This window comes from Coregonus clupeaformis, chromosome 16 (genome assembly GCF_020615455.1).
Source record: "Coregonus clupeaformis isolate EN_2021a chromosome 16, ASM2061545v1, whole genome shotgun sequence".
Lineage (NCBI taxonomy): Eukaryota > Metazoa > Chordata > Actinopteri > Salmoniformes > Salmonidae > Coregonus > Coregonus clupeaformis.
Window position 1 is genome coordinate 32,457,900 of NC_059207.1, and position 13,417 is coordinate 32,471,316.

Here is a 13,417-nt window from a genome sequence, read left to right on the forward strand (position 1 = left end):
GCAGCTAAAGGTGGCACAACCAGTTATTGAGTGTAAGGGGGCAATTACTTTTTCACACAGGGGAATTGGGTGTTGCATAACTTTGTTTATGAAAGAAACTTTGTTTATGAAAGAAATGAAATAAATATGTAATTGTTGTGTTATTTGTTCACTTATGTTCCCTTTATCTAATATTAGGTTTTGGTTGAAGATCTGATAACATTCAGTATCACAAATATGCAAAAGTAGAGAAAATTAGAAAGGTGGCAAATACTTTTTCATAGCACTGTATGTTTTATAAGAGAGCACTTACAATACACTGCAACAACATTAACGTAGTGCAATATAATTAGTTCCTTATCAGAATGGTCAATGTTATTTGATCTGGCCGACTGAAAACAAGAAAGACTCAGAGAGCAAACCAGCTGTACAGCTTGAAGAGGAGTTTAATTCTTTTTCTGAACAGCGTGTGTGTGTGACAGAGGTGTTGAGCTGGAAGGCAGAGGTGACCCCCTGACCCCAGCGGACGAGTCCACACACCACCCTCCAACATCAACATTCAACAACTAGCCAATTCATGCCTCTGACAATGTTGCTGTAATGTTGTCCAGATGTTTTAAGACAGTCACCTTGGATCCCAGTCACATACAAGCTTGCAGAGCCAATACAATGCACAAAATCTACTTTTGATCTGAAATCACAGATAAAACAAATAAAAATAGGTTTATTTTTGCCTCCACATAAAACTGTTGTGTGCATGAATACATATAAAAGTAAAATAAATATAAAACAAATATGTATACACAATATAGCCTATTAAATTAAATGGAATATAACTTTAACTTTAAACCCTTTTCACCCACACTGGCCAGCAGAATTCTCTTTTGACACAATAAAATAAGAAAATAAATACATCATGTTTAAGTATAATAATATTTTTTGGCAATGATTGTTATCTGTTCTCTATTTGATATTTGTCATTTACATACATAACCTACTCTCATCTGTTTTAAACACATTATAAGCTTTCAATATCATTCCTTAGTTACTATTCACATATTTGTCATTGCACGTACAGTATGGGAGCGAGACGTTGCCAAATACTAAAACGACAAAGGACAATTGAAATTGATTTTCAGATCTAGTCTTTCCTTATCACCTTTTCTAGAACCGTACTTTGGATCAATTCAGTTATATTGATTGATACACATAATCAATACATAACAACAAAAAAGCCAAGTTCACTTGCACATATGCAGCACTGATCCTTTACCTTGGATGAGCTTCAAACTATCTAGTGTATTTTGTATATTTTAAATAGGATGAAGAAATTGAATAAAATAAATAAAGTATTTCTTGTTGTTCTGCAAGCAAACTGATTCAGTCTTTAATTTTCATTATGTAGCTATATCTACCATATAATGTTGTGTTTACACTGTCATCATCCCATGTGTTTCTAACACTTCTCAACAGCCAAGTATCTTACAAAGAGGAGTCAAAAACAGCACTTTTAACGGCACAAAATCACAGTACCGGAATGTTTACAGTCCAGAAAACCATGCAAGCACATACACACATCACTATCAATCATACACAATTACACACTCACTTCTGCAAACCCAAACACACACACACGCCCTTACATAAAACACACTCATACGGTGGCATACATACATGAACACACACAATGAGGTTACAGTACAACAGCACACACTGTCCTAAGCTAACAGCCCATAGGTACAAAGTGTTTAGGATGGCTCATTGGAGGTCACAAGCTAACAATCCAACACATTACTACTAGTGACAGAACAGTGTCAGCTAATCACCATCACCAAAAGAGAAAAGGGGAGAGAGGGGACATAAGGAGAGAGAGACAGAGACAGAGAGAGAGAGAGAGAGAGAGAGAGAGAGAGAGAGAGAGAGAGAGAGAGAGAGAGAGAGAGAGAGAGAGAGAGAGAGAGAAAGAGAGAGCGAGAGGTGAGGAGGGAAGGAAAGAGGAGAACTGGAAACACCAGTACCCTAAAGGTGAACATTGCCATTTTTTACCTTATTTTTTCATCATGGCATTTAAGTGACCCATGCAGTCAGGCCTCAGGATAGTTTTACAAAAAAGACCTTCCGCTCAGAGGAGAGCTCACAACTCACAAGGGGTTGTTGGATTTTTCCATGGTAACCGGCCGGGTCCCTTAGAGAATGTATGTAGCAGTAGACACAATGCAGTATTGAAATGTAGGACAGGACTTGCTAAAGCAAATAGGGATTATTCCTATTTGCGAGCAATGTTCCCTTTGGGAGTCAAACTAATCGTTCACCTCATCAGGAGACACCATTTCCTCATGCTCACACACATGCTAATCTGCTGACTAAGCCACCAGGGCTGATATAGAGGGGCAAATATTATGCTGCTTCAAAATATCTGTGAAACAACTGCCGATATGGACCCAAAATGCATTTGGTGGCCATTTGCCTCTGCCTGGGATTTGGTAATGATTTGCCATGTAAGGACCTATTCAAATCAGCCAAAAGCTCCCTGTATTTTCTACGCCTGAGAGGGAAGAGTGACAGAGTGTGAGAGAGGAATGAGAGAACCTACAGAGAGATATACATTTGAAAACAGGTTAAGAAAAATCACACAAGACAAAGTAGTCTTCCTGCACCAGAAGCCTAACCCCAGTCCTGAAACAAATGGCACCCGAAAATGTAAATTTTCAGTAAAGGAAACATACAATACAGTACAGTGCATCATAGATAAAGAAACCACACAGAGTTGGTTATGTGAGAGCAGGATAACAGGGGCTCCATCACAACCCTGTATTCCCAGCCTCAGCTGAGGCCTTCTCCTTCTCCCCATCCGTACCCTCTGGGGCGTTGCCAGAGACAGAGCCATCAGCGGTGTTGTGGGCCGAGCCAGGCTGCAGCTTGAGGCCCTTCATTTCGGGCAGAGCAGGGCTGCCACTGCGGCTACGGCTGTGGCTAGGACTGCGGCTATGGCTATGTCGGGTTCTGTGCTTCTTTTTCCGGGGGCTGGGACTGCAGGACTTGTTCTTCATACCGACCACTGTGCTGTCATCCTCAGAGGTGAAGTCAGAACTGTCGTCAGAGGGGCTACCGGCGGGGCTGGAGGTGGGCAGCTGGATCTGCAGAAGAGAGAAGAGGGAGAGGAGATGGAGGAGGAGAGGAGGAAGACATAGAGAAAGAGCATAAGGAAGTAGCACAGGAAAAGGGTGTAGATCAAAATGAAGAACAGGCGAAGGAGGGGGGAAGGGTGTAGAAGAACCAAAGTTAAATTATAATCCCATTATTCTTCAATGCTCCCATTATACCTCAACATTTGATATATTTACCATAGAAACCAGACACCATCATTGTAAGTACCTGAAAAGGCTCTGTCACACCCACGAGGGTGCTCGTGTTGTTGCTATAGTAACACAAAATGAAGTCTCCTGAGCCCTTGGGCAACTCTTCCTCAGTAAAGGTCACCTGCAGAGGTAAAGACAGGAAGAAAAGTCAAAACACACAAAGATACCATGACAAGGTTCTCCAATTCATTTATGTGTGTTATTAAAAGTGGCCCTTACCTCGTGTTCTACTCTATGGTAATCTGCCTCCTCCTGCTTGGCCCACACATAGCCTACATAGTCCTTATGGTGTTTGAATCCCACCTGGGGAGGCAAAGGCACCACCAATTCCTGATTTTAAAAGACTGAATGTCTTAGCTAATTATTACTTTATCAATACACATTATCTGGGTTACTTCAAACTTCATTAAACATTAAAATCAGCACTAGAAGGTTAAGAGGAAGAGTGAGTACCTTGTACAGCCCAATCCAGTCCCAGGAGCTGCGAGCGAAATTAGGCGCAGCCTTGAAAGTGCAGGTGGCGTCTGCAATGCTGTTCCACTCATCCTCCACCATGATCGTCACCAGGGGCATGTCCACCTTATAGGGGAACTACACACAGCATTCTGGAGGTCAATATCATCACGGTAGATAATCAATAGAACACAACATCAACATCTCTCTGAGATAATACAACATCAAAGTACAGTCTGTATCTGTATCTGTTACAACCATGGTTATCCCAGTTTATTACAGGTTGCAGAGGGCGTTTTGGGCACAGTTATGTGCATGTCACAACTCAGGTGACAAGTAGGACATGGGGGTGGAAAGAGAGGGAGAGGGGCTGTGTCTCACCTGCAGGGTGAAGATGGAAGAGACAGGCTTGTGGTCGCTGACCATGTACTCCATGTGACTGCGGTAGAAGTGCTGGGTGACCTTGGTCCCGCTGCTCAGCCCTGACATAGAGCCTCTCTTCCCAGCATTAGAGGCCGGCCCAAGGGGAGCTGTGGCCCTCAGACGCCACAGGATCCTGTCTGTCCACGCAGGCTTACGCTTCTTCCCACTGAGAAAGATAGCAAGATAGAGAGATAGATTGAGAGAGAGAGAGCAGGGGGGGGGGGGTAAGAACTGTGATGATCAGAACACTCATCTCATTAAAGAGGTGCAAGGTGGACCCCCCATGTCACCACAAACCTTGTATCGTATGTATTTGTCCCCACGTCAAACTTGTAAGTGGGGGGGAACTTGAGAGGTCCCTCCAGAAAGCCCTCCAGCACCATCTCGCTGTCTTTGGCCATGTTCAGCTGTAGAATGGGGGATAACAGTGAAGAACGTTAAATGAAGTGTCTGTTATTTTGGTCTCTGTATGCCCTCTAGTGGCATCCTCTATGCATTACATGCTCAGTTAAAAACCATATAATGGGCCTTTATCTTACATTTACATTTTTGTCATTTAGCAGACGCTCTTATTCAGAGCAACTTACAGTTAGTGAGTGCATGCATTTTTTCATACTGGCCCCCCGTGGGAAACGAACCCACAACCCTGGCGTTGCAAGCGCCATGCTCTACCAACTGAGCTACATGGGGCTATCTTGAACAGGCATCTCACCTGGTCTTTCTCCCACAGCATGGTGAGTTTGTTGTTATCAATGGCTGTTTTCACTGCTGGAATCTCCAGTTCATCAATGCGGAAATTCAGATCTCCAAACCAGAACACCACACTGTAGAGGAGGAGAATAGTATGGAGTGGACTGAGGACAGAGCGGAACGGCAAAGATGCCTTTTAAGGTATGTCCTCTAAATCACACAAAATCTATTGTTTAGGTATATCGATGGAAAAATGAGGTACCTCTTTAGTGTAACCGTAACTATACCCTCTATATCTGCTGGATAAAAGGGAGGGTGGACTGCTTTGAGTATGCTTTCTTATGTGTTTGTTTATTTGTGCAAGTGCCTGGATGGAAACTTAAGTGGGTGGGTGTGTGCATTCATATGTATAGTGACTAACTCGTGGTCGAGCACCCCTGTGGCAGCCTGGCCTTCAAACTGCTGCTGCTGCAGGATGCTCTCAAAGTCCTCCATGCGCTGCTCCGAGTTCTCCATGTGGGCCGGCAGGTGGCAGTTCAGGAAACAGATGGTGTGACCAAACACAGACATGCGCGCACTCACACCCCCTTTATTACCCTAGAACAAGAACAAGGAGAGGGAGAGAGAGAATAAAGGAAGGGGTAGAGTGAGAGAAAAAGAGAGAAAAAGAATAAGGTTGAAGATTGGGGACAGGAGCAGAAGAATGGCAGGATTATTATGATGGGATAAAACATTCCATTTGCAAACCGAGAGAATAAATAGTATGAATAGTAGCCTAGCCTATGAGATACCACCCCCGGTGCGTAAACATATCTGAAGGCAGGAAGTTTGCGGATACATTTATGACTAGTGAATGACATTATCAATATTTAATGTGCAGTGCTCTGTGTGAATGAAGGCAGGATGGAGCCGTGTGGTTCTTCCTGCTGCTCTCCCTCTACAGCTCTGACCTACTAAAATACAAGAGATGACACAGCAGAGGGAGAACTGCAGAATGTGCTGATGCTTATCTGAGTTCATACAGGGAGGACAATAGAAATACTTCACAGTGCATTACTACATGGAACTCTATGTATCCCTCAGTAAGACTCCCAAAGAGGTCTCCCGAGTGGCGCAGTGGTCTAAGGCATGGGGGAGGGTTTGGCGTTGTCCAAGGTAGGGGAGGGTTTGGCCGGCAGGGATGTGGGTTCGTTTCCCACGGGGGCCAGTATGAAATAAACACAAAAAACAAAACAAACAAAAAAACATGTATCCATTCACTAACTGTAAGTCGCTCTGGATAAGAGCGTCTGCTAAATGACTAAAATGTAAATGTAAGACAGGCAGACAGATCCCCCTGCCTGCACACTTTGATCAACTGCTTGGGCTTTCATTAGCCTTAAAGGGTACTTCTGATTATTATACAACTGATTATTTTAACTTCTTAAAGAGTAGATACAATAAAACATGTTTTTTCATGTTTACATATCTAAATAAATTATCTGGGGAGTGTTTAAGGCTGTGAACCATAAAAACATTATCTTTGGAAATACTAAAGCACCACCTTCTGGACATCAGAGGTATGGAGGCAGCACAGATATCAACACAAGCTTTGGGTACAGCCTGCCCCCCAAAACCCTTCCTGCTAAACCCTTCCTGCTAATTAATGAGCAGTAAGGGAAACAGAGAGGCCAACAGAAGCAAACCTGGAGGCAGGTAGTTTTTCATCATTAGCACTGTCTGGCTGTCCTTAGACTATGTGTGGAGGTTTTAAGGTTGGGTCAGTTCTGAATGTGAACTTCAGTTCAATAATGCTGGCATGCCATTTTACTGTATCTATCCTAGAGTAATGGGTCTTCATTAGTGTGGCTGTTTGACTGTGGTTCTCTATCAGTTGGGTCAGTTCTGTCATTTAGGTGTGCTTCTCTGTCAGTTGGTCAGTAGGATGGGTCAGTTCTGTCAGTTGGTTGTGGTTCTCCGTCAGTTGGTCAGTAGGATATAGTCTCGACAGGCAGTTGTCTCACCCAGTAGCCCCCCAGGCCAGTGCGGGTGGTCTCTGTCTGCACCCCTCGAAGGAAGGGGAGGTGGTAGTACTTAGCAAACACCAGCAGCAACACACCCTGCATCCGCTGGGACGTCACCTGAGAGAGGGACCAACAGAGAAGGAGAGAGGAGGGGGAGAGAGAGAGAATTAGTGATGGTGGTGGTAATTTGTGTCCTGCTAAATTTGTGTCCTGCTACCATTCAGTGGATGATTATTACTGTAATCTGTAGGCAATAGCTAATTCTACACTCAGTAGCCAGTTTATTAGGTACACCATCCCGTTCACGAAAATGGTTCGCTCCTACAGACAGTGAGTCACGTGGCCGTGGCTTGCTATATAAAGCAGGCAGACAAGCATCCAGGCAGTTACTGTTCAATTGAACGTTAAAATGGGCAAAACGAGTGACCTAAGCGACGTTGAGCGTGGTATGATCGTCGGTGCCAGGCGCGCCGGTTCCAGTATCTCAGAAATGGCTGGCATCCTGGCCTTTTCACGCTCGACAGTGTCTACGGTTTACAGAGAATGGTGCGACAAACAAAAAACATCCAGTCAGCGGCCGTCCTGTGGGCGAAAACAGATTGTTGATGAGAGAGGTTGAAGGAGAATGGCAAGAATTGTGCAGGCTAACAGGCGGGCCACAAACAGGCAAATAACGGCACAGTACAACAGTGGTGTGCAAAACAACATCTCGGAACGCACAACTCATCGTTCCTTGTCATGGATGGGCTATTGCAGCAGGGTTCCACTCCTATCAGCTAAAAACAAGAAGAAGCGGCTCCAGTGAGCACGCGATCACCAACACTGGACAATTGAGGAGTGGAAAAACATTGCCTAGTCCGACGAATCACGGTACCTGTTGCTGATGGCAGAGTCAGGATTTGGCATAAGCAGCATCAGTCCATGACTCCATCTTGCCTGGTGTCAACGGTACAGGCTGGTGGCGGTGGTGTAATGGCGTGGGGAATGTTTTCCTGGTACACGTTAGGTCCCTTGATACCAATTGAGCAACGTTTGAACACAACACCTTGTAGAATCCATGCCGGAAAAATTAAGGCTATTCTAGAGGCAAAGGTGGGTTCGACCCGGTACTAGATGGGTGTAACTAATAAGAGAGAGAGAGTACGACCCTGCCTTACAGGGTCGTAGGTTCGGAGAGTACGACCCTGCCTTACACAGGAAGCGGCACAGGTCCTAATCCAGGCACTTGTCATCTCCCGTCTGGATTACTGCAACTCGCTGTTGGCTGGGCTCCCTGCCTGTGACATTAAACCCCTACAACTCATCCAGAATGCTGCAGCCCGTCTGGTGTTCAACCTTCCCAAGTTCCCAGTAAAGTATGTCCAAAAAAAATAAATAAATTGTAAAGTGGTTATCCCACTGGCTATAAGGTGAATGCACCTATTTGTAAGTCGCTCTGGATAAGAGCGTCTGCTAAATGACGTAAATGTAAATGTAAATGTAATAAACTGGCCACTGAGTGTATATAAGCAACCTCTCTGTGCTGTCTGTCTGAAGCCTGCTAACTGTGTGTCTGTCCGTCTCTGCTGTGTACCAGTGATGTCTTTCTCGTTCCTCCTCTCTCCTCACATTTGCATTGTGTCTTGCAGGATCCAGTGGCCCAGCTCTCCCGCTGTTTTGCATGAAGCAGTGAACATAAAGGAGGCCATAGCCAGTGGTCTACCCTCTCTGTCTAAACAGTAAATCCATGTGAGGGAAAAACATGATGCCTGATTTGACAATCCTGCCAGCCTGCAGTTGTATTTCACTTGTATTTCATTGGTCTAGATTCTAGGTAATATAGTGATTTATTCACTATCTATTAACAGATCCACAGACAATGCAATTGCCATTGCACTGAACACCTTCCTATCCCACCTGGATGTAAGAATGCTTTTCATCGACTACAGCTCAGCCTTCAACATCATAGTGCCCTCCAAGCTCATCACTAAAAAGCTCAGGGCCCTGGGTCTGAACACCTCCCTGTGCAGCTGGGCCCTGGACTTCCTGATGGGCTGACCCCAAGTGGTGAAGGTAGCCAACAACTCCTCTGTCTCCAACTCAATCATCAAGTTTGCTGACGACACAACAGTGGTAGGCCTGATTACCAACAACAACGAGACCGCCTACAGGGAGGAGCTGAGTGCCTTGATGGAGTGGTGCCAGGAAAATAACCTCTCCCTCAACATCAACCATTTTGTATACATCTGGCCCTTCATTGGACACTGTGTTAACAAACCTCCAAACGAGCTTCAATTCCATACAACACTCCTTCAGTAGCCTCCAACTGCTCTTAAACACTAGTAAAACTAAATGCATGCTTTTCAATCGAACGCTGCTGGCACCCGCCCACCCGACTAGAATCACTACTCTCGACGGGTCTGACCTAGAGTATGTGGACAACTACAAATATCTAGGTGTCTGGTTAGACTGTAAACTCTCCTTCCAGACTCACATTAAGAATCTCCAATCCAAAGTTAAATCTAGAATCGGTTTCCTATTTCGCAACAAAGCCTCCTTCACTCATGCTGCCAAACATGCCCTCGTAAAACTGACTATCCTACCGATCCTTGACTTGGCGATGTCATTTACAAAATAGCCTCCAACACTCTACTCAGCAAATTGGATGTAGTCTATCACAGTGCCATCCGTTTTGTCTCCAAAGCCCCATATAATACCCACCACTGTGACCTGTACGCTCTTGTTGGCTGGTCCTCACTACATATTCGTCGCCAAACCCACTGGCTCCAGGCCATCTATAAATCACTGCTAGGCAAATCCCCGCCTTATCTTAGCTCATTGGTCACCATAGCAACACCCACCCGTAGTCTGCGCTCCAGCGGGTATATCTCACTGGTCATCCCCAAAGCCAACACCTCCTTTGGCCACAATTCCTTCCAGTTCTCTGCTGCCAATGACTGGAACAAATTGCAAAAATCTCTGAAGCTGGAGACACTTATCTCCCTCACTAACTTTAAGCATCAGTTGTCAGAGCACCTTACCGATCACTGCACCTGTACACAGCCCATCTGAAATTAGCCCACCCAACTACCTCATCCCTAAATTGTTATTTATTTTGCTCATTTGTACCCCAGTATCTCTATTTGCACATCATCTCTTGCACATCTATCATTCCAGTGTTAATACCAATTGTAATTATTTTGCACTATAGCCTATTTTATTGCCTTACCTCCATAACTTGCTAAATTTGCACACACTGTATATTATATGTATTTCTGTTGTATTTTTGACTTTGTTTTGTTTTACCCCATATGTAACTCTGTGTTGTTGTTTTTATCGCACTGCTTTGCTTTATCTTGGCCAGGTCGCAGTTGTAAATGAGAACTTGTTCTCAACTGGTTTACCTGGTTAAATAAAGGTGAAATAAAAATAAAAATAAAATCAACAAAACGAAGGAGCTGATCGTGGAATACAGGAGACAGCTGAGAGAGCACGCCCCCATCCACACCGATAGGGCCACAGTGGAGAGGGTCAAAAGCTTCAAGTTCCTTGGTGTGCACATCACTGATGACCTGAAATGGTCCCTTCACACAGACAGTGTGGTGAAGACAGCCCCTCTTCAACCTCAGACATTTTTTGGTACCCTTTCCCAGATCAACGGACAATTCCTTCGACCTCATGGCTTGATTTTTGCTCTAACATGCACTGTCAACTGTGGGACCTTATATAAACAGGTGTGTGCCTTTCTAAATCATGTCCAATCAATTGAATTTACCACAGGTGGACTCCAAAGGATGATCAATGGAAACAGGATTCACCTGAGCTCAATTTCGAGTCTCATAGCAAAGGGTCTGAATACTTATGTAAATAAGGTATTTATGTTGTTTATTTTTTAAACATTTGCAAAATTTCTAAAAACCTGTGTTTGCATCGTCATTATGGGGTATTGTGTGAGAAAATTGATGAGAAAATGTTTATATTTTATCAATTTTAGAATAAGGCTGTAACGTAACAGAATGTCGAAAAGTCAAGGGGTCTGAATACTTTCCGAATGCACTGTAACTACTGCTATACACACCTTTTCTATTCACATACTGTCCATACTGTCTATACACACCATTCACATACATATATATTATTTATAATTTCCTCCAATTCTATCAATTTTGCTATGGGGTTTTGTATAGTGTTTTTTTATATACTGTATTGTCAACATAGCTCATTCTAAGATTTCTACTATTGTACATTGCATTTTAGTTACACTGTTTATACACACCGCTTATTTATTTATATGCTGGATTCTTGACATAGCTCACTCTAATACTGGAAATCTACATTTTACATTTTAGTCATTTAGCAGACGCTCTTATCCAGAGCGACTTACAGTTAGTGAGTGCATACATTATTTTTTTCATACTGGCCCCCCATGGGAATCGAACCCACAACCCTGGCATTGCAAACGCCATCCCTGCCGGCCAAACCCTCCCCTACCTTGGACGACGCTGGGCCAATTGTGCGCCACCCCATGTCTCCCGGTCGCGGCCGGCTACGACAGAGCCTGGATTCGAACCAGGATCTCTAGTGGCACAGTTAGCACTGCGACCACTTAGACCACTGCGCCACTCGGGAGGTTAAATCTACTGCTGTACATATCATTCCTAATATATCTTGTGTACATTAATCCAGTGTAGATACATATAGATTGCGTTTGGATTACTGTTACAGTGCTATTTGGGTTGTTAATTGGATTTGTTCTGACATTTCTTAATTTCTTAATTATTTCTTTTTGGATTATGTGTGTATTGTTTTATATTGCTAGGTATTACTGTACTGTTGGAGCTAGAAACACAAGCATTTCATTGCACCTGCATTAACATCTGCAAATCTGTGTATGGGACCAATAAACTTTGATTTGATTTTTAATAAAGGTATATAAGGGGGAAATGACATGCAAGTTTCCTGATGGAAACAAGCCAAAGGGACTAAATGTAATTTTTCACTCCAGAACAGAGATTATAGTAATGCTTCTCCCTTCCCCGTCCTCAGTAGACACATTTGGGAGTGCTGCTGAGGGCTGCCAAACCACATTTTGAGTTGATAATAGAAAATACATTATTGACCCCTAGGCATGTTTGTGTGAGTGTGAGTGTGAGTGTAAGTGTCGGTGTGAGTGTGAGTGTGAGTGTGAGTGTGAGTGTGCCTAATTTAGGCCTGAGATGAGCTGTTAGCCAGTATCAACAGGGCAGCCCTGGAGTTTTGCAGAGGAAGTCAAGCGCAAATCCAGTTTAGTACCGGGGCGTAGCTCTGACGACCATGGGACTTTTCATCTTTTACAAGCTTTGTCTTTATTTCCTTCTATTTTTTCCTGTGATCTGTCTCTGAAAAACTACATTTTTGATTGTTTGATATGTCCACCAAAATATCAATAGAGGTAGCCTGGGTGCTAGTCTGTTTCTGCTCTCTTGCCAACTCATGATGGAATTGCCATGCCAAACAAAATGACAGCAATGGAGTTGGCAAGAGCACAAATAGATCTGGGACCAGGCTACAATAGAGGATATGCTTCCCTATAAGTGATTCCTTCTGATTGGTCTAATGGACTGCCAGGTCTGACAGTGGGCTGTGAGAGCAGAGGAGAGTGGAAAGAGGGGAGGGAAGTGGGATATTACTGACTGTGACCTTAGGGAGAGGAAAGAGGGGGTGTTGGGTTACAGGACATTCTTGGAAACCTCATGTCTGTTCAACATGCCATGACTAGACAGACTGATCCTCAACACGGGGGCCCCTCAGGAGTGCGTGCTTAGTCCCCTTCTGTACTCCCTGTTCACCCACGACTGTGTGGCCAAGCACGACTCCAACACCATCATTAAGTTTGCTGACGACACAACGGTGGTAGGCCTGATCACCGACAACGATGAAACAGCCTATAGGGAGGCGGTCAGAGACCTGGCAGTGTGGTGCCAGGAAAACAACCTCTCATTCAACATGAGCAAGACAAAGGAGATGATCGTGGACTACAGGAAAAGGAGGGCCGAACACGCCCCCATTCACATCGAAAGGGCTGAAGTAGAGCGGGTCGAGAGTTTCAAGTTCCTTGGTGTCCACATCACCAACAAACTATCATGGTCCAAACACACCAAGAAAGTCGTGAAGAGGGCACGACAACACCTTCTCCCCCTCAGGAGAGTGAAAAGATTTGGCATGGGTCCCCAGATCCTCAAAAAGTTATACAGCTGCACCATCGAGAGCATCCTGACAGGTTGCATCAACACCTGGTATGGCAACTGCTCGGCATCCAATCGTAAGGCGTTACAGAGGGTAGTGCGTACAGCCCAGTACATCACTGGGGCAGCTTCTACCCCCAAGCCATAAGACTGCTGAACAATTAATCAAATAGCCACCCGGACTAGTTGCATTGACCCCCCCCTCCCTTTGTTTTTACACTGCTGCTACTCACTGTTTATTATCTATGCATAGTCACTTTATCCCTACCTAAATGTACAAATTACCTTGACTAACCTGTACCCCCGC

At 44.3% G+C, this 13,417-nt stretch overlaps 1 protein-coding gene across 1 annotated transcript in view; it reads right to left on the minus strand.

The window, feature by feature from the left end:
• Nucleotides 1-1,910: 1,910 nt before the first annotated feature.
• LOC121584878 (phosphatidylinositol 4,5-bisphosphate 5-phosphatase A-like) overlaps nucleotides 1,911-13,417 on the minus strand; it is a 43,054-nt gene continuing 31,547 nt past the window's right edge. The window contains exons 5-13 of the mRNA XM_041901072.2: nucleotides 6,908-7,024; nucleotides 5,326-5,501; nucleotides 4,927-5,038; nucleotides 4,512-4,621; nucleotides 4,173-4,380; nucleotides 3,792-3,929; nucleotides 3,558-3,641; nucleotides 3,355-3,459; nucleotides 1,911-3,116 (exon numbers count right to left, since the gene is read on the minus strand). Coding sequence (XP_041757006.1) covers nucleotides 2,781-3,116; nucleotides 3,355-3,459; nucleotides 3,558-3,641; nucleotides 3,792-3,929; nucleotides 4,173-4,380; nucleotides 4,512-4,621; nucleotides 4,927-5,038; nucleotides 5,326-5,501; nucleotides 6,908-7,024 — 1,386 coding nt within the window. The 3' untranslated portion in view covers nucleotides 1,911-2,780. The remainder of the gene's footprint in view (nucleotides 3,117-3,354; nucleotides 3,460-3,557; nucleotides 3,642-3,791; nucleotides 3,930-4,172; nucleotides 4,381-4,511; nucleotides 4,622-4,926; nucleotides 5,039-5,325; nucleotides 5,502-6,907; nucleotides 7,025-13,417) is intronic.